We start from the raw sequence: 23,190 nt of genomic DNA on the forward strand, positions 1-23,190 counted from the left end.
AGGCTCTCCAAAGCATAATTACAGAAGCACCTAATACACTACATTTCCAGTCAATTTTGTTTCAAACATAAATATGCACCAGAAGTATGAATGATCGACATACTACTCCCTGCAGTATCTGTACTGTTTCTGAATCAAGGCTTTTTCTTGAGCTCAGTATTTTCGCTACATTTTCCTTGCTATGCAATCATTTCCCAGTTGGACAATTAATAAGTGCTTTTTCTCCACAGCCCTTGGCATGTAACCTCACTTACCCTGTATTTTAGCATGCACTATATACCTTCTTCACTCTGACTGGTTTTGGCAGTGACCCACAATCTAAATCTCTTTCCTCCATTTGATATAAGTGAAACTATAATTATCTAGGGGTAATTTCAAATTACTACTTCATTCCACTAGCAACTGATGAAGATTAGTGGTCTTGCCTTGCATCTGAGTAAGTCAGCAACATAATCACAAGAGAACTCAGCAGGCAACATTTGATTCATGTGAACTCAATTACTTCTGTCAAACATATTCACTTCAATAAAAAGCAAAAACTTCCAAAATGGGTTTTTGCTAATAATTTCGTATTCAAAAAAAATTCATATGACTCTTAAGGGAAAAAAAAATTGCCCGGATTTTATCAGAAATAATAAGAAATAACAAGTAGGAAAACATACTTATATAAATGGACTTAATACATTATTAGTTTCTGAAAATAATAACATTTCAAAGAAATAAATCGTATCCTTAAAACAGTTTATTGTTGAAAATTTGAGCATATAAGTAAGCCTTGGAAAAATAAATGCATTCTATAATTTAAGTTAATACAATGGGAACCAGAGTATTTTGTTACCTCATTAAAACCAGGTTATTATGGGAAAGGTTGTCAATTTCCCTTAAAGGGTTAAATAAGGGGATGTGAAGATGATAGATCATGAATTGCTAAATGGACAGGGATTCCTGAATCATTTGATTGTCTTCTGGGTTTGAAGCCACGTGTTAATGAGCTGCCTAGCATTCTGAATCCTGAATGTAGTCTCTAGAAGACCTTGGGTCAAGTACATCATGCCTTACATCAAGTCACATGAGCATGATCTGACACCAACACCTGATCAAATCCTAGCACAGACTTACCAAATATTAACATAGGATAATCACTACAATGGATTGACTCAAACTTCAGCTTCTTTATATAGTCATATCCGTAATTAAATCCCAACATATTTTGATTATCAAAGAAACAGTAATTAAATGTAAATGTCTAATAAGCATATATTACAAATATATTTTAGGATGTGATGTTCTGAGGTCTAAATTACTAAGATAGTCTCTATAACAGTTCATACATCATATGCCAACCATATATGGCTTAACACAAAGAACCTGAGTATTTGCCCTGAGAATCTTAGGACTAAGAAATGACTGGTTTAAGAGACACATTTGTCAATTTTGTGCTCAAACTTTCTACAGATAAATACAAAGGTAAAAAAGAAATCAATACAGTAGTTTTCCCTTACCCACTCTTCTGTTTTCGGTGGTTTCAGTTACCTGTAGTCAATCGCAGAACAGAAACAGATGATGCTCCTGACATATTGTCAGAAGCTCAATAGTAGCCAAATGATAGGTCACGGTGCCTATGTCATCCCCTTCACTTCATCTCATCATGTAGGCATTTTATGACCTCGCATCATCACAAGAAGGGTGAGCACAAGATATTTTGAGAGAAAGAGTATAATAGAGACCTCATTCACATTACCCTTATTGCAGTATATTATTATAATTGTTATATTTTATTATTCCTTGTTGTTAATCTCTTATCATGCCTCATTTATATATTAGACTTTACTATAGGAAAAAGGCTATAGTATATATTGGGTTTGGTACTATTTCATCCATCCCCGGGGATCTTAGAATGTAACCCCCTCCAATAAGGGAAGACTACTGCAATTTTAAAGCACAATATTCTTTTATAACTTTGTCCATTCTACTCTCTGTTTAGATTCATTTCATCTCTTCTTGCCTTTTGATTTCTTTCTCGTTTCTTAAGGTAACATTCACCACCCCGGCCATCAAGGAGTGTGTGATCTAGTGGGGGTGAAGAGAATCATTAATCAAGTAATAAATTAACAAAAAGATGCAAAATCATAACTCTAAATGGTTCTATGAAGGGAAGACATATAAGTATATAATAGAGAGGCCTGATCTGAAGAGTCAGGGATAGCTTCCCAGAAGAAGGGGTGCTGGAAGAGAGAACTGAAGGATTAGTATGAGCTAATCAGGTATGAAATAGAAGAATGTTTCAGGCAATGGAACAGAATCATAGGAAAAGGAACAGAATCACAGGGAAAGTGGGCATATTGCTTATGAGAAAGTGAAAGAAAGCCAGTGTGACTAGGGCTGAGAGAAGAGGAGGAAGCACAGTTTAAGATGTGTCTGGAGCAAAATCACGCAGGATCTTAAGCTACTGTAAAAACTTTTATCTTAAAAGAAATCATTGATGTATTTAAAGTTTGAGGTGGGGGTAAAGTGGGGACAGAGAAGGATGGGTGTGTGAGACAACCAGATTTGTGTTTTTGTAGAGGCGATACATTCACATGCCTCAAAAATCAAAATATTATTATATCAAATCTTTCATTATATTTGAAAGTAAAGTTCCAGTAAGATATGCTTATAGATTGGAGGAAAAGAAATAGAGAAAAGTGGATGAGTTTAAGAGACGGCCTAGTGGTAATATCTATGAATATTTTGTGACAGGTAGAAACCAGGTAGTGAGTAGGAAGAGATGTTAAGGATGATTCCTAGATTTCTAGTTTAAAAACAACAAGATCCTCACTTAACAGTTTGGGGATAGTATGTTAAGACCACAGAGTGATTTAAAGTTACGGTTGACTTGTTTATGATACACACAGAACACAAATATTTCATCTGCATCTTCATATTACACGTAGATATAAGTGCCTGGGGAATATCGTTGATACCTTAATTGTCCAAAACAAGACTTTCAATATTTATTTATTCATTCAATGATGTAAATTATTTCTAGAATAAACATTTGAAATTCCTCATAGAGTGGCCACATACCATCTGTATTTTTGGGAAAAAAAAAGAGGCACCATTTATATGGACTACATTGTGTGGAATACCCTCTGGGACTGTGAATCTCATAGCCTTCATGACCCCACAACATTTATTTATTCTTACTAGCAGGATGGGGTAATGAATGAATTTAGACAGTCCAGCTAAGTGAAGTTTTCTACAATGTAATCTCTCTAGTTCACTCCACTGTCTTCCAGTTAGGTTTCTACTCTTCAATTATTGAAAGTATGAGAAGAGAAAGATACCCACTGAGTGCCCAGACTAAGAAACATTCTGTCAAAAAACCTACTTCTCTAAAACACTTTCAGAATAAGCATATACAGAATCCTTTAATCCTGGTAACAATAAAAAAATATCCTCTAAACATACAGAGGACTATCTGTCCATTTGGATGAAGGCAAAGGTCATTGTGATCTGACCTAAAGGGCCCATATACCATCCTCTAAAGTGACATAAACAAATAATCAAATAGAACAATTGTTTTATAATACTAGTAAACAAAATTTTTAACAGTAAGATTTATATTGCAAATATTTTAGACAAAATAATGAAATGAATTCAACAGATTATATAATCTCCTGTTTCTGATTCTATAATTATATATGTCATCATCTTACACTAAAAGGACAGTTCAAGAAGACAAATTAAGATAATGTTAGTTAGAACTTTCCTTATATCCAATCCCAAATAAAAGATAATTCATTTTCCTGAAAAGTTTAAAATTATTTACAAAACATGTTTGATTTAATAAAATTTCATATATATGTATATACATATACAAAGGTATAGAGAGTTGTAGACTACATAAAAAGATAACGATAACCTTAATTGTAGAGGATATTGTAGGAAGACAAAATAAGAACTTTAAAGATGGTGCAATGTATTTCTAGAGAGAAATAATTCAGCAAAGTCACTATTTTTTACTGATCATTTCCCCAGTTTTGATTCCCTGGTTCTATAATCAATCTACACTCAGGCCTGAACAAACTTGAGCAAGTTTGATTCACATTATATAGTGGATTTAGGGGGAAAAATGCACCTGAAGCTACCAGGTTGGATTAGGGTACTTTTCAGCATTTAGTTTTCTCTTCAGTTAACAGTAACTCTCATTATCTATTTAGCCTGTGCACAGCATGGTGAAAACAAATGAAGGTTTACAAGGACGAATGAATTTTTTTAAGTAAAAATGTTTTCTTCCACATAAGCTGTTCTTTACTTTGACATAAAGTGCTAACCTATTCCAAAAAGCCATTGTTAAATATCTAAATTTAACTCACCACACTGTGGGCAAAATGAGGATATTTTCAAATGCAGAGGGAAGGATACATGATGAAGAGGGAAGTATACATGATCAAGTTTCAATTTATTTATTTATTTTTTTTAATTTATTTTTTATTGGTGTTCAATTTACTAACATACAGAATAACCCCCAGTGCCCGTCACCCATTTCAAGTTTCAATTTAAAAGAAAAATTAAAACAGGAAAAAAAATCCCCATGTGTAAATTTTTTTGAAATAATTTTTTTTGTATTGGCTCTATCTCCAAAAGTTATTCTTTTGAGTGCTACGTATTTTATTTAAAAACAAACATCCAATAGGAATTATATGTAAACAATACAGTAAACTAAGTGCTGTTAGCTGACAAATATTATCATATGGAGTTTATACGGTCAAACTTATTTCTGAGGAATCTTTTAAAGGCAGTTAAAAGCATGCCAAACAAGTCTCATCTAGTGTTTGCATTTGAATTTTATGCAGCAAGGTAAGGGTACTATTTTCTCTTCATGGGGAGAAAATAGCAGTAGAGTAGCAGACAATACTCATACAATCAAAAAATCCTTTGGGTTGAGTTGCTCAAAAATAAAACTTCTGAAAACAAAATGAATATGAAATACTACACTGCAAGTAAGACTTTCTGAGTGTTAATTATATATATTCAGCAAAATATTACATTAAATCTTAAATTGTTGCCAGAAACTTTAAAATTCTGAGAGAAATCAAACTTCAAGAGAAATAATCTCCATAAATTAGCAAAGTAAAAGGTCATCTGCTCATAATCATTGGAGAAAATACATATATATGATCTAGCTGAAGCAGACAGCACCTGCCAGTCTGCAGGCAAATTCTTACCTTGACAGGTGCCATTTTTCTCTTCATATCCTGCCTTGCACATGCATTTCCCGATGGGCACCAGCCACTCCCCTTCAGCACTGCAGTGCATTTTGGGTGGTTCATCTGTCACAGAATGGTTGACACAGGAGCCCGACACTTCAAGCAACTGCGAAGAATCAGCTCCAGTGATTGTGTCAGGGAACACAGCCAAGTGTCGTACCACAGAAGGACATTTTTTATAGTATACACGCACAGAAACCAGAGCAATGCAAGCACCAACATCTTGAAAAGCAAGATAAAATCCCTTTTTGCTTAGAGGTCCTACATCTCTGACCTCTGTATTCAGTTTCATAACCCGGTCACCAAGATCAAGCTCTGTAAAGCTTTCATCGGCAGCAATGGTATCAATTTTGATGTACTGATTTTCCTTGATGTTTCTCCCGTTCTCATCATCTGACTCAAAGTAATACATGTTAAAGGTTTCCTTACAGGTTCCCAGTCCTCCAGGAAGGCTGTTGCAGTCCCGCAGAGTAAACTTGAGTTCTATAAAGATTCTGGAAGCACCTTCATTGGAAATCCAACTGGTCAAAAGCCAGTTATTCTGATTCTGCTCCATAACTTTGCATACTTGGTATGTGTGGATAGGGGCATAATTTTCATCAACTTCACCAATCTCTTCCCACTGTATACATAAAATAGACAATTTTTAATATTTAGAAAATAACTAGCAAAAAGTATCAAAAACTATTTCATATGTAGAAATTTTTGCAGCCTTAATCTGCGGTATTGGGGGAAGGAATTCTACGATGATAACTTTTTATTAAATACCTTTTTAAATTAGGTAAATTAATAGCACATTGTTCATTGTCTGCGCTAACTCAAAAGTTAATGCATATGAATTTGAGTGGAAAAAAAGAAAAAAGGCATATGTTCCATAGAAAAGGCAAAAGTAAATAGAATGTGAGTGCTGTTATCAAGAAGGAGAACTGAAAGGAAAGTACGTATATTTGAAAGATTTTTAAGTATGTAAACTAACAGAGTAGATAAAGAGTGACAGAAAAAGGCAGTACATTTTTTAAAAGATAACAGTGAATAAAAAGCAATAAATGGGGATCCCTGGGTGGCGCAGCGGTTTGGCGCCTGCCTTTGGCCCAGGGCGCGATCCTGGAGACCTGGGATCGAGTCCCACGTCGGGCTCCCGGTGCATGGAGCCTGCTTCTCCCTCTGCCTGTGTCTCTGCCTCTCTCTCTTTCTCTCTCTGTGACTATCATAAAAAAAAAAAAAAAAAAAAAAAGCAATAAATGTGGAAAAGAAGGTAGAAAAATGTAACTTGAATCCACATTTATTTTATTGTGTCCTATTATAAATAACTCATCACTATAATAATGCTTGAAAGAAATTTCATTAGTTTAAAACTAATAGTAGATGCTTATTTCATTGACTCAACCTATTTAGGATTCTTTTGCAAATGGGATAGCTAAATGTTTATTCATAGATTTATCAATGAAGCATAAACTAAGAGACAGATATAAAATAGGGATAAAAAGTATATATGAAAAAGCCTTGTCATTTTGAATACTGAGTTTTTGTTATATTCTGGGAATGCATTAATTATTTTAACCAACATGTTATTTTATGTGTAATGACCTTAAGAGTTCTGAATATATACAAGATACAGAAAAAAATTAGTATGATTTATGTAGCTGCCAAAGTATTAGGTCAAAGAGATCCAAACCAATCTCTTGGGCAGCCTGGGTGGCTCAGCAGTTTAGCGCCGCCTTCACTCCAGGGTGTGATCCTGGGATTGAGTCCCATGTCAGGCTCCCTGCATGAAGCCTGCTTCTCCTTCTGCCTTTGTGTCTGCCTCTCTCTCTCAGTCTCTCTCTCTCATGAATAAATAAGTAAAATCTTTAAAAAAAAAAAATAAACCGATCTCTTACCCAATAAAATATTTCAGTCTTAATACTGTGATGTAACCATAATCATTTTCTGAACAGCAAAGAACCAAATTTCTTATTCTCCATAAAAACATTATTATTATAATTTAAGAAGTTGTTTAAATTTGTATAGAATCTGCGTGCATAAAACTATATATATTTTTGTTTTAAATCTTTAAAAAAGACCCTGAAACAGAGCAATGAAATCACACTGGCTTTCAATAAATCCAGAATGTGATTTCAGACATTAAATATTATAATAAACTTCATAGAACTTCATCTCTTTAGACATGAAATTAAATAGAGCATTGTTTCTTGGTTCTGTTCAACTGACAGAGATGTGAAAAATGTGGAGTCACAAGGGACACACATAAATCGTGTACCTCAGATGGTCCCTCTCAAAATTCTAGCTGCCATCAGACAGACATAAGTAAAAGGTGCTAATGAGAGAAAACTGCTGAGCTCCTGAAATTCACAAGAGAGAGAGACATCAAGATTTTATCTGAACCACTTTCACATCGTGGTGTTATGTGAAGCCTTAGTTCTTTCATTTAATCTCACTTTTGTCTTCCCTCAAAATGTACATAAACTCTACTTAGCTTCAGATTTCCAAAACAGCTTTCTTTTTCAGCAGTCCGTCACTAAACTATTTACATTATCTTCCTGAAGTGATCCAGCTATCAATCTCTTTATTATATTACTGAATGCCATTATTAATATTTCATGCAAAAGAATACCTCAACTAACCAAATGAAAATCATACAAGTAACTTCACATATCAAAGTTAAATATATATTCTTTGAATTAGTAAAATGGAAAAACATCAAAAATTTCTTCTCTAGGAAAACAAAATTAAAATGCTACATTATCTCTGTTTTAGACTATTTTATATCTTCCAATACAAAACACAAACAGAATTTCAAATCCTTGCCCTTAAATAATTTATGCAAAAACTATCTCTGCATCATATATTCCAATAGGACACTGCTAGCAAGTAGAGGACTCAGACAAGTAAAATGAATCAGAGCAACAGCATCTTCCAAGATTATAAGGCAAGCAATTCACAGTCTTTGTCTGTACAAAGTCCAAGGTACCACAAATATTATTAAAAATGCAAGCCAAGCAGCACTCAACAAGACAGCTTAATAGTTACTGCTTCAGGTGATAATTTCAAAGTATGTGCGTAAGCATCTTACTTCTCTGAATATTCTCAATTAAGAAGAGAAAAACTATAATTTTCTTTGATGTTAGAATCCATCATGGTGGGATTTTATTTATTTTTCTTTTCAAGTGTCCAAAATATAAATGAAGGCTCACATTTTCTGTTTTTAATGAATGAACAGAAATACTTTAATTTAAATAATTATAGCCATAAGCCATTCAGAGAATCAACTAGAAAATACATACAATTTCCCATAAATATCTGCTGCTATGTAGATGAATATGCTAAGAAATAGACGAAAAAAATCATCTATTTTGGATTTGCTAGTTGAACTAAAACTTTGAATTCTTCCAAGTTTTCTTCCTTTTTAATACAAAGTGTGCATCTTGATGTCCTCAGCAAAGATAATACTGATGTAGAAGAAACAAAGGGGATAAAAAGAAAGAATACCAAAAATTTAAGAATGTGGCAGGTACATCTTTGCAAATGTCATGTTAAGGAAATTATAGCCATATAATGAAGCCCACAAATTGAAAACACAACATTTTTGGTTCAATTTTGTTGGGTTTCCTATGATCCCATGGTTTATTATTTTTATTTTCTTAAAGATGTTATTTATTTATTCATGAGAGACAGAGAGAGTGAGAGAGGCAGAGACATAGGCAGAGGGAGAAGCAGACTCCCTGTGAGTAGCCTGATGCAGAACTTGATCCCAGAACTCCAGAATCACACCCTGAGTCAAAGGCAGACACTCAACCACTAAGCTACCCAGGAGTCCCGATCCCATGGTTTAATAAAAGTATTTGCTGTTCCTTTATTACTGCAAGCAACGTACCTGGGCATTTTTTTTTTTTCATGATAGTCACACAGAGAGAGAGAGAGAGAGAGGCAGAGACATAGGCAGAGGGAGAAGCAGGCTCCATGCACCGGGAGCCCGATGTGGGATTCGATCCCGGGTCTCCAGGATCGTGCCCTGGGCCAAAGGCAGGTGCCAAACCCCTGCGCTACCCAGGGATCCCATACCTGGGCATTTTGAAGGCATTTTGAAAAGGTGGACACTGAATGCAAGTCTAGCCACTCCTCAAGGTCCACCCTCTGAGCCCGTGCTTTTCGCTACGTTTCTTTCCTCCTTACTCCTATTACTTTAAGATTAAAGAACTGGTTTTACACAGTCAGCTTGGGCTAGTTCCTTTGCCTGATGGGCACTGAAAACTCTAAGTCAGTTGGATTCAAATCCTATGCCTGACCAGGTATCTCAAGCCAGCTACAGTCATGAGAGTTGTGGCAAACAAAAAAGGACTTATTTTCATAAACATGTGTGAATCATGATAAACATACAAATGTTAGAGTTACCAACCTTTCCCATACAAAGCAGAACTACCCATAACTCAAACCCTCTATTCCAGTCATTTAATGTCCAGTATAAAATATTAGAAGGGGTCTTAAAAGATCTGGCCCTACCATTCATTTTAGAAATGAGGAAGTTGAATACCTGACAAAATTCCAAACTCTCAGAGGACCACCCTTTTTCCATCTGAGCGTCCCCTCTGCCTCTGTCTACCTCTGTCTTCTTGTTGGCACATCTCTGTCCTTGATGTATATGTGTGTGGGATTCCTTGATTCACTGCCATCAACTGCTACCCCACTCTGTCAAAACAAAATTCACTTTTTTTTTTTTTGGCATCACCTCACTAAACTTTTCTTCTTTCTTTCTTTTCCTTCCTTCTTTCCTAACTTCCTTGCTTCCCTTCTTTCCTTCCTTTCTCCTTCCCCCCTTCCCATTTCTCTTTCTTTCCTTCTCCCCCTCCTTTCTCTCTCTCTCTCTCTATATATATATATACACATATATATTTTTTAATACTCTGAATCACAGATATGAGAGTAGAGACATGATTTCTTATTCTCTACTGTATCTCAGAGTCTGACAGCACAAGGGCACAGATTAGGGCACTTTTATATTTTGTATGACTGAATTAATATCAAATATATACACATTCCTCCTTAGTGCAGAGATCTGCCAATTCAAAATATGAAATAATTCAATCATGGTAAATAAACAATTGTATGATTTGTCTTTTGGGTTGTTTCACACAAAGATAAATTTTGTTCTGTGTAACCTGTCTGAATTTCATAAATTTGAAAAGGAGAGTTTATAAATTCATGGGTCTTTTAAATTAGTCTTCAATAAAAAGCTGTAAGCAGGGCAGCCCAGGTGGCTCAGCAGTTTAGCACCACCTTCAGCCCAGAGCCTGATCCTGGAGATAGGGGATTGAGTCCCACGTCAGGCTCCCTGCATATAGCCTGCTTCTCCCTCTGCCTGTGTCTCTGCCTCTCTCTCTCTCTCTCATGAATAAATAAATAAAATATTTTTTTAAAAGCTGTAAGCATTTAAGACATTTTCTCTTAGTCCAATAATTCAATTGGACTACAATTGTTTGGCTTTCACTTTTGTGTATTAACCTATGGAACTATTTTTCATTAGCATTATATTTTAACAGTTTTAACTTATAGCTTAGTTTAAATGTTATTTTTTTCTATGATATACTTAAAAATATTCTTTTCACTTTTCACTCACTAATCTTCTTCACTATTCAGAGTAAAAGCCCAGAATATATCATATGAGTCAGTGACACTGCACTTTATTTCATATTTCAGTCAAATAACATTAGGACTATCTTAGTGATTTTTTTTTGGCAGAGAGATATAAAAATATAGCTAAGAATCAATTATTTTCACTTTTACTGTGATATGCCCAAAGCATAACTTTGTAGCAAGACCTTGTTTACCACATAAATGCTTCTTTGAATATATGGATAACTGCCCATTATCCTTTATGTTACAATATTTCGTATAATGCCTTTGAAATGCTCCAAAAAATTAATTCTGGGCTTCCCATTATATTTAAAATACTTTTAGATGTCATTTATTATGATCTGCAGTGTGTGCGTATGTGTGTGCTTGTTATCTGTGTATACTGTATATTTCCTAATTTCATTGAGGATGTCCTGATTTCAAATTACTAATTAACTGCTGTTTTTAAAAGAGCACTACTTCTCCATGACCTTAGAAAATGCCCAGGAAATAGTGTGGCAATATGCTCAAATTTGAAGTAAGGCACTTTAACCATTTTAACCAATGAACAACACATTCCAATTGTCACCCCATAATATGTTTACCTAAAGTCTAGAATTTCTAGAAGCTTCTTGCTATGTAAAAACCAGATGAAATACAGTATAAAAAATCAGAATCTTCAAACTAATCAAAGATCTTCATTACTTCATCTTATTTTTTTTCGATTTTGCTATACTGATTAAAATTGGGTAAAATACATTGAAATAAAGATCTAAATGAATTGCTTATTTTTTTGTTTTCCCCAGGTACATGATAAACAATACTAATACTCTTCCCCATAACATTTTGTAAGACTTACTATGCTTACATAAAATTATTATGTTTTTCCTTTCTGATGGATGTACAATTGATCTCACTTGTCTGTGTGCATGAAAAGTCAGTCTTAATTTAAGACATTCAATCCAGGACATTTGCTCTGAGAGAAACTGAGCCTGAAAATCCTCAAAGTTAAGTGACTTGGGAACATGATTAATGGCAGAAAAGGTGGAGGAATCCTGTTATTATCAGGACAAACTTTTTTTTTATCTGTTTATTATTACTACCTTTGGTGTGTTACTGTCAAGTAGAAGCCATTCCTCATCACGAAGAAATACTGTATTATTATGACTAGTACATGTTGAGTGCAAATATGAATTCCAAGTCTGCCGGCCTATCTAGTGGCCGCCCAAATGCTTAAGCACTGAGTCAAGAAGAGCAAACTTCACCTTGGATCATAATACTTTGAAAGACATTTTGTTATATAAATCAAATGTGATCCTGGGAGATGTGAAAACCTCACAACTAATATAGTACAGGAAAAGTAGTCTATAGCTAGAGCTAGTCAACCCTCATTTGAGATTAATATTCTTATTAGGTACTATGTGCATGAATAAACATAAAGAATACAACCAAATTATTTTGCAGATAAGTAAACTGAAGCTTAGAGTGATTGATATACTCATTAATGCCAAATTAATATCTGGTCAAAACTCTCTGACACTGTTTTCTCCTATTTTTTTTTAAATATTTTGTTTATTCATGAGTGACACAGAGAGACAGAGAGAGAGGCAGAGACATAAGCAGAGGGAGAAGCAGGCTCCATGCAGGGAGCCTGATGTGGGACTCGATCCCGGGACTCCAGGACACGCCCTAAGCCAAAGGCAGACGCTCAACTGCTGAGCTACTCAGGTGTCCCTGTTTTCTCCTATTAAAGGTGGTTAAAGTTATAATAGAATAAAGTTATAACGCATAAAGCATAGTAGTGCTTGAGATCATTTTAACCAACAAGAGATAAAACTTTTCATTATCTAATAAACTAGGTAATTTTGTTTTCAAAAGATAAAATTGTGGGCCATTGTTGTAGAATCACAGCATTCAGCCCTCCTTGATCAGTTTCCTAATTTTTGGATCAAGGCCATGCATGTTCCACTGAGTTCCAGAAGGTTCTTGGTTTTTACGTATAACCATAAGAACAGAATTATTTAAAAGTAATAAAATACATAGTATAAAGTTTCTGCTTCATATATTCAATCTTTCTAATAGTCATGGTTCTTTAGTAAAGTAAATATGACAAAATATATCAACTTTCAACAAAAAAAATTTGAATCAACAATCTTGTTCCATTTCTTCAATAATATGTTAGTGGAAAAAGACTGCATCAGATAGGCATTTGAGTTGCTTAAAACATCTTTAAGGGGCACCTGAGTGGCTAAGTTGGTTAAGTGTCTGCCTTCTGCTCAGGTCATGATCCCAAGATCCTAGGATTAAGGCCAAATTGGGCTCCCTACTCAGTGGGGAGTTTGCTTCTCGCTCTCCCTCTGCTTACTCATTCTCTCTCACTCTCTTTCTTTCAAATCTTTTTAAAAATCCTTAAAATTGACAAGTATGGTATAGAAATATTACTAGAGATGACTCAATTTTCTGTGAATAATAAAGGTGAAGTCAATTACTTTATTGTCAGTGGAATTGTACAAATATTTGTGGGCTCAAATTCAAGTCATGAAACAAAAACACTTGAGAAAGAGAAATTAAACTTTCAAGTTTATATGAATATTTTCACAGGGAACCATAGACAATCAAGCATCTATATACAATCAACACTAAATAAACATGAATGGCAAAGAGGAGATTTCTTTTGCCCTAGGAAAACAATTTATAGTTATTTTTTCTTGAGTGTTGCAGTCAGCAATTTTTTTTAAAGGAAAATAAATGAAAAGAAAGAAAACAAAGTCTTTATTTGTTAAAAAAAATTATCCAAATGCAGATGAAATGAATTGGACATGGGGAAAATCAAAAGGCCCATATCAGCTAAAATATGCACAGAGAAGTTCATGACTTTAGCAAAAAACAGTAATTCCTAGTAAATATTATAATGAACTTAATCTAAAAACAGAAAAGAAAATGTCTATATCACAATTGCTTATGCATTTATTGTTATTCCATACTCACTATAAAATAGTTTCACATAAAATGATAAAACAGGTTATAAATATTTAAGTTTTAAAATCTGGCTTTTTCCCTTGACAAATTCACTTAGGGAAATAAATTCAAACTTATCAAATGGTCAATAGTTTCAAAGGTAGCAAGAGCTAAGTGGATAAGTATGCTTGGAATTAACAAATGAATAAAAATTTAAATTTAAATTCTTAAATGATTTCATTAGTGTTTTTCAAAAAGCAATCCCATTAAATATGATACATGTTATCTAGTATGTCAGTGACTTTCTGCCATGAATTATAATTATAATTTTATATTTTATTTTTTTGAATTATAATTTTAATAGCAGCTAAAACCAAATAGACTTATAAACAACTAATTTAGTTTAGTTCCATATCTGTTACATTGCTTAAGTTATAGTAGCTTACCACTGTATATTTTCTAGCATATTATATTAAGAGATGATCAATCCAACATTTAATAATATGTAAAACCATTGGAATATTAATACTCTTTCATGTACTGAAACAAAAAAAGTTTTTATAATAAAAATTTACATAGTCTGTGAGTGTCTATCTTTCTCAAGAAATGATTGTGATCTCAATTCCATACAAGAGTATAAATTTACTCTTTTTAAGGTCGAAAAAGTCATATGTTTCTCTTATGTCTCAGGATTTCACAGTGGTCACACACATGCTGTAAAAAATTCCTCCCTGACAGTCATTGTGAGATGTTAGAAAAGATTCTCCTAATGTTATTTAAATGTATATCACCTCAATAACACTTAAAATTTCAGAGTGACATTACTACTCTCTTTAATATAAATACTGTCCTCTTACACATAGCTACAAATTCTGTGGAGAAGCTTTCATTTCAAAACAATATGAAAGTTTCCGTAAATGAGGGGGGAAAAAAACTATTTTACTTGGGATTCAATTTAATGAAAATAAAGCATATTAACCTTTGGTGCACTTAATGTTTCAGGCAAAATAGATACAATTATGTCCTTCCCATTCTGGCAAGAAAAAAAAGTTTCAGTAAACCATTTGCAACTCTGGATTATTTATCCAGCCTATAAAAGATACCAGAAAATATAATATTGTCTGTCCTCTCTAGTATTTACTCTGGCCTCATTTTTCAATAGATAATATTGCACTTGTGATGTAGGCCTTGACAACAGTGCCCATAAATCAATTCCATATTTCACATTAATCATGTTCTTGTAATCAGTGGCTATTCAACACAAATTTCCATCTCATTTTTTGTTGGAAAACAGCCACATTGGAGCTTTGAGCTTATTCAAGTAAAAGTGACTATATTGCCATAATATGGACTAAAGTCCACTGCATCTACTTGCCACAGTTGTATTAATGAAATCCTGTAGAAAATGAGGCCACCTAACATTTAGCGTGTGGTCATCAGGAGCTGGAACTTCAATCGTTTATTTTTTCAGAGTCCCTGTACTTCTCTCTTTCAACTAAAAGAAGGAACAGCTTTAGGTCCATTGCAAATCCCTCCTCCTGTATTTTTCGAGCCTTGTCTGGCCAAGACATGGATCTCAAAAAAAAAAAAAAAAAAAAAAAAAAAAAAAGCTCTTTGAGTAAAACTACACATTTCTTCCAAAAACTTAAAATGGACATTTAAAATGTTTAGTGATAGTTCTAAAATGATAATTTCAAGATCAGTGTGTATTTTTTCATGCTTTTGATCATTAGTTTAATGCAAATTTAATTTTTACCTCCATTAGACTGTGGAATTTTATAACAGAGAATTCTTTTTTTTAATTTATTTTTTATTGGTGTTCAATTTACCAACATACAGAATAACCCCCAGTGCCCGTCACCCATTCACTCCCACCCCCTGCCCTCCTCCCCTTCTACCACCCCTAGTTCGTTTCCCAGAGTTAGCAGTCTTTACGTTCTGTCTCCCTTTCTGATATTTCCCACACATTTCTTCTCCCTTCCCTTATATTCCCTTTCACTATTATTTATATTCCCCAAATGAATGAGAACATATAATGTTTGTCCTTCTCCGATTGACTTACTTCACTCAGCGTAATACCCTCCAGTTCCATCCACGTTGAAGCAAATGGTGGGTATTTGTCATTTCTAATAGCTGAGTAATATTCCATTGTATACATAAACCACATCTTCTTTATCCACTCATCTTTCGAAGGACACCGAGGCTCCTTCCAGAGCTTGGCTATTGTGGCCATTGCTGCTATAAACATCGGGGTGCAGGTGTCCCAGAGTTTCATTGCATCTGTATCTTTGGGGTAAATCCCCAACAGTGCAATTGCTGGGTCGTAGGGCAGGTCTATTTTTAACTGTTTGAGGAACCTCCACACAGTTTTCCAGAGTGGCTGCACCAGGTCACATTCCCTCCAACAGTGTAAGAGGGTTCCCTTTTCTCCGCATCCTCTCCAACATTTGTGGTTTCCTGCCTTGTTAATTTTCCCCATTCTCACTGGTGTGAGGTGGGATCTCATTGTGGTTTTGATTTGTATTTCCCTGATGGCAAGTGACAGAGAATTCTATCTGAAGACAGTGATAACTAACATTTATAGAAATTATTTTTACCTATAAATTCAATCTAAATATTTTTTACTGAATTTTATTATCATTGTAATTTGGAAATAACTTAGAAAATAGATTTTTCTAAGGATTCTAAGCAAATACGAAACCTTACAGTATTTGTGGAATTGCAACAGTAGGGAAGATAATCTTACGTTTATTCTTTCTACTTGGATTCTGCCTACATTTTTTTCTTATCTTCAAATATTGTTTATATCTCTTTGTTTCATATATTGTTTCTTCTCTCTCAAGCAATTGTCTCTTTCTTAGGTTAATAACCATAAATGGGAATAATGATATTAATTTTGTAGTGTGATGTTAATTGTAAAATTAAACAAGTTATTAATTGTCTTTTTCTCTGCTTATCAACACAATCCCCTTCACCAATATATTCTGGTAATTGGAAATATACATAGAGTAAATACACATTGTAAATCTGTTACAGATAACAGATAAGGCTTGTTATGTTGCAGAAATACAGAATTTTTTAGCCTAATAATGTTAGATGTTATTTGATACTTCCATATGTATTTGTAGATGAACAAACAGAGCTTTTGATATGATAAAAAATATATTCATAATTACAAGAGTTAATTGTCTCTGACATCCATTTATTCTTTTGTGTTATACAACTAATACTTTATATGGTATATAACTAACAGATCCTAGTAAAGATGGCTCAGTGGGCTCCTGGAGATCTCAAGAAATTTGCTGATATTTCTCTATTCCAATTTTTGTTAGTTATACTTAATATAGAAGAAATTTAAACGTTTAAGTATGTGTTTATTAGGAGAAAAGTAGCAGATATGGAATCAAGTTTTAGAAGGGCTATTGGGCACAGGAACTCTTCTGTGCTACTGGTGGGAGTATACATTAGTAGCAAAATTTGGGGAGCTGCCTGGAAATATATGGCAAATTATTATTTTTTTAACTAGAATTTTTACATGTGACTAGAAATACATATGTCAAGATGTTATCTCCAACATTGTTGGCCAAACATTAGAAACAACATACATGCCATCAATAAGAATGAATAAAAAGTATTATATTCATACTATACATCATTGAACAAGAGTTAACATTAATTCTTTTATGTAACAATTGCAAAAACATGATAGAGGAAATGATTTTTTTTCATCAGTAAAGCTATACTTTAAACATAAATAAATAAATAAATAAATAAATAAATAATCTCTAAAAAATAAACAAAACAATACTAGAAGTTATGTTTTGCAACATCCATATACTCATATGGTGATAAAAATATAAATTAACAGAGAAAAATTCACTAAATTTATGAGAATAGATCAATAAAAAGAATCTAATATGAAACATAGAAAAAGATTTACTAAAAAACCTGACAGAGCTTCAGAGACCTCTAGAACAAAATAAAGCATATTGACACATATGTAATCAAAGTCCCAAAAGAGAAGCGAGAATAGAATGAGAAACATGGTATTTGAATAACTTATCAAGATTTTGCTAAATTTGAGGAAAAATATTGATGAGCAAATCCAAAATGCCCACTGAACCTAATGAGTGTATTCACAAAGATCCATGCTTAGACATATTATAGTAACACTGCTGAGAGCCAAGACATTAAAAAAAAAAAAAAATTGATGGGTGCCTGGGTAGCTCAGTAGGTTAAGCATCCAACTCTTGATTTCAGATCATGTCATGATCTCAGGATAGTTAGATCAAGCCCCGTGTCAGACTCCATGCTCAGCGGGGAGTCTGCTTGAGATTCTCTCTCTCACTCTCCTTCTGTCCCTTCTCCCCGTGCATGCACTCTCTCTCTCTCATAAAAAAAAAAAAAAAAAAAAAAAAAAAACTTAAAAAAAAATTTGAAAGCTGCAAAGGGGAAAACCTCTCATCAAGTAGAGAACAGAAATATAATAATCAGCTGACTTCTCAGCAAAAACAAGGCAGGCCAGAAGAGAATGGAATGATGTATTCAAAATGCTGAATGAAAAAAAAAAAGCTGTCTGCAGAGAATTCTGTATCTAGCAACTGATTCAAAAGCTGCCAATAAAAAATAAATGATCCAATTAAAAAATAGACAAGCCATGAACAGACATGTTACTGCATAGGGTGCACAGATAGCAAGTAAATACATGAAAAGATGTTGAATGTCACTAAAATATCAAGGAAATTTAAATTAAAACCATATTGAGATATCACTACACACCTACCTGAAATGTATTAATTTTTGTGCGTGTATGAAACCATAAATGTTGTTGAGGATGCAGAGAAACTGAATTGCTTATACATTGTGAGAATGTAAAATAGTACAACACTCTGTAAAACAAGCAGTTTCTTATAAAGCTAAACATGCAATGTAGCAAGTTCATTCTTCCACACTGGTCCTAGGTAAATGAAAGCATGTTCACACAAATATCTGCATGTGCATGTCCACAGAATATTTATTTTTTAATACCTCTAAAATTAGAATCAGCCTAGATGACTTTCAGTGGTTGAATGGATAAACAAACTATGGTACAAGTATACAGTGGAATACTACTCAGCAGTATAAAGAAACAAACTATTGATACAAACAACAACTTGAATTAATCTCCAAGGAATTAAACTAAGCGAGAAAACTCAATCTCAAAATGTTAAATGCTTGATAAATTCATTTATATAGTATTTTTGAAATAAGATTTTAGAAGTGGAGAAGAGAGCTGAGTGGTTGCCAGAGCATAGGGACAGGGACATGAAGGAGCAGGAGACACATGAATGTGGTCACAAATGGGCAATATGAGAGATCTTGGTGGTACTGTCTCTGTTTAGTATTGTAAAGGTGGTGAGTATATAAACCTACATAGGTTATGAATCCGTATAAAACTTAATACATGCATGCACAAGAGAGAGAGAGAGAGAGAGAAACAGAGAATGAAAGATCAGGGGAAAATGTTACATAATTAGTGAACAATATAATAACATTTGGAATTCAGAGGTCTTTGACTTCAAAGTTCATGTTTTAAGTCACTACACCATGATGTCCCCCAAAGGAAAACATAGAGTTTACGTGAAAATAGTCATTCCTAGGCAAACTAATAAATGGAATAAAGAAATTCATTCTCTGGTATTCTTTTCAAGACACAGCTATATTTTTTTTATTCCCAAAATCCTATTCTGTACGTTATTTTTGTTTCTCTTTAAATATTAAAGCTAAAGTAGTTATTAAAGTACTATCACTCAAAGTACTTTCTATTCAACTAGAATCCCACTAAATATTTCATAGAAAATTAATGTTCTTAATTTTTATGTATTTATATTTTAATTCTAGTATAATTAATATACATTGTTATACTAGTTTCAGGTGCACAAATAGTGATTCAACAATTCTACACATTACTAAATGCTCATTACAATAAGTATTCTCTTAATCCTCATCACCTATTTCACCCATCCCCTCACTTACCTCTCTTCTGGAAACCATCAGTTTGTTCTCTATAGTTATGTTTATTTTTTGTTTGTATTTTTTTCCCTTGTTCATTCCTTTTGTTTCTTAAATTCCACATATGAGTGAAATCATATAATAATCTGTCGTTTTTTACTGACTTATTTCACTTAGCAGTATACCCTCTAAATTCATCCATGTTGCTGCAAATGGCAAGATTTCATTCTTTTCTATGGCTGATATATATATATATATATATATATATATATATCAGCCATACACATATATATACAATTATATGTGTAGATAGATAGATAGATGATAGATAGATAGATAGATAGATAGATAGATAGATAGATAGATAGATACACAATTTCTTCTTTATCCATTCACCTGTCAATGGACACTTGGGCTGCTTCCATATCTTGGATATTATAAATTATGCTGCTGTAAACACAGGGGTGCATACATCTTTTCAAGTAAGTAAAAACAATTTTTTTTAACAAGACAGAGCTCTTCCTAGTGTATTCCGGTTTAAGATATTAAAATCAAAAGCTTTGAGAACTCTATGCACATATATAATTTCATAGTATACATATCTGTATAGTAAAGCTATGCAGTAAAGTATACCATCAAGTTTTATATATTTACTATTTTCTACACTTGCGTTGCCAGAGAACTCATTTATTCATAACACATATGAGCATTTTGCTGAATGCTCCACAGCACATATTTTGGGAAATACTAGTTATGGTGTTGACTGTTAATTGCTTTGTTGTAGCTACTTACTGGAATGCCATGAAATAATGTCTTAAATTCTGGCCACTCCCTGTGATACATTTTTGTAGTACCTAATTTATATTCTATTGTCAGTTTACATATCTACATCCTCCAATAGATTCACTCAATGACAAAGAAACCTGTTGTCAATTGTTTGTGTATCCCCAATGTTTAGAATTATGCCAGGAGAGTTGTACAAACTTAATACATATTTATTGAGTGAATGTACATAAGAATGAAAGAATGGAAAAGTGAATAAAAGAATAAATGCATGAAAATAAAAACAGCCATTTGATTTACTCTCACTGCTTTACTCAGTGATGTGCTGGGATCTACAGCAGGGGAACAGAAAGAACTTTCAAGTGAGTTATTTCTCTCTCCTTTTTCTAGGAGCAATTTAGTCAGAGAACACTTGGCATGTCAACCCTGAAATGTTGCCAGCCTTTTGCTCTGGCCACTATTTTATTCCTCTCAATAATAACTCCCACCAGAAGAATGGCAAGGAAAGAAAGAGAAGGTTAAACTGAATTCTGTCAAATGTTGTTAAGAGCTGGCAGCTCCAGGAAAGGTTTTATACCAAAGAGAATTGAATCCAGTGGAAAGAGGCTACCTGAATCACTGTGAATTTCATTTATCTGTGTATTTCTGTTCCTAATTATCACTGGTAAGTGACAGTTGGCAAGCCCATGGAGGTCTCAGAAGATTATAAAATTTTATTAAACGGTCAAAACATAACATTTAAAAACTTCAATGATTCATGCAAAGAAAAGCACACTGTATTTCATGTGATGTTGAGGCTTGCTCTAACCAGCTTCTTTTCATGTAAAATAAGATGTTAAAGTTACATAACGGTATCTGAAATTTCTATTGTGATAAGATCTAATTAGTTGGGCTACACAAAATGTAAAGTTTGAATGCTGGAACATAGATTCCCTTTCACTCACCCCAATCCTCTCCCAATATATATAATATATATGAATATAATATACATAGTTATATTCACTTTTTTTTTTTTGCTTTAATTGAAGGTCTCAGTGTACTTCTCAGGAGAATTTAGAGCCATATTTGAGAGTTAACCACCTCATAGCATGAAGGTAGAAATACCTCTTGAAGATTTTTCTCTAAGTAGTTACTTTACAGCTTCATACAACTTTACTGCTGACACTGTTCATTCCTGCAATGGTTTTTACAGAATAACTAATATGCCCCAAATGTGCTAGTTTAATGTTTTTCTCACATTCAACGACAAAGTCTACACTTATATTTATGAGATGAATGCATGTATAATTCTGAAAAGTTGCCATAGTTAAACATTCCATTCATAACTAAGTAGAGCTTAAAATTAATAAAATACACGCTTGTCCCAATCACAAAATTTTGCCACAAAGAGGCCTATGAAAAAAATAAAATGGTGTCAGTGATGTCAGTAAGTGGTGTCAGTGATGTCACTGACAACCTGCCAGCTATTTACATACATACATTTGTTGATAATACTTTACTTTGGAGACATTTACACTAATCTATTATAAACAGTTTAATGTTTTCTACATAACTGAAAAATTATGTCTTTAGCAAATTATATTTAAAAATTTAATATTCTTCAGAGTTTTATAAACCAGTACTAGATAAACATAGAAATATACATAATTTTAAGCATTTAAAAAAGTCTGGACTATCTTTGTTTGAAGAAAGTGATTTAAAAAGGAGCTTTGGTATTTAATAATAGAATATAAAATGTTATCCAAGTTAGAATCACTAACCATAAAAAATATACAGCTAGAAAAGCTATATATTGATATTAAGTAATTGAATTTGATTTCTGCAGCCTGGTTTTGAAAAGGTACCTCTAATGGAAGATGAATAATGACTGGGTTACTTTTTTTTTTTCTATTTAAACCACCTTAACTCATTTTTTTTCCTCAGCTAAAATACCTTAAAGGTGACCGTATTAAATATTCAGCAAGAGATGTACCAAGTGAGCCTCATTAATAGGCCAGGTTTTCCTAGATAATATCTATGTGCACAGAATTCCCATTCAATGGGATAAGACACCCATATTTGATTTCCAATGCCAAATACAGTCACTGGAACATAATAGGTGGGTGATTATCTTTTTCAATTAATATTTACAATTTATTTTCTCCATCTGACTTATGAGCAGCTTGAAGTTTCTCTTTCATTTCTCCATTTATAATGGACACAGTACTGCTATAAAAAAAAGATTTATGATAAATCTTATTTCATTGACAATGAATGGAGGCACCAAAAACAAAGTGAAAAGGGTACAGATATCATAATCCATGAGAAAAGTTAAGATCTAGAACTAGAAACAAAATCATGTGTCCAGGGACAAGAATATGAGTTCAAATATTAAGGAATTCCCAGAAAACTCTTCCACAGAGTTCTAACATGTAATGTTTTTATTAGGATTTCTACTGCATTGACATATATAATCCTGGAATAATCTTCTGGGTATTTTCTATATCTAATACTACTAGGTTATAAGTATCTCTGTGTGTGTATGTGAATGCGGTTCTGAGCATTTAGAAATTTGGGAAAACATAGGGTAGGTGAATTGGGCAACAAATATTACCAT

General features: G+C 33.3%; 1 protein-coding gene across 9 annotated transcripts in view; it reads right to left on the reverse strand.

The window, feature by feature from the left end:
* EPHA5 (EPH receptor A5) overlaps positions 1–23,190 on the reverse strand; it is a 347,353-nt gene that overhangs the window by 269,104 nt on the left and 55,059 nt on the right. For all 9 annotated transcript variants that reach the window (XM_025435555.3, XM_049093001.1, XM_049092998.1 and 6 more), the window contains exon 3: positions 5,211–5,874. In XM_025435555.3, coding sequence (XP_025291340.1) covers positions 5,211–5,874 — 664 coding nt within the window. The remainder of the gene's footprint in view (positions 1–5,210; positions 5,875–23,190) is intronic.

Source organism: Canis lupus, chromosome 13 (genome assembly GCF_003254725.2).
Source record: "Canis lupus dingo isolate Sandy chromosome 13, ASM325472v2, whole genome shotgun sequence".
Taxonomy (NCBI): Eukaryota; Metazoa; Chordata; class Mammalia; order Carnivora; family Canidae; genus Canis; species Canis lupus.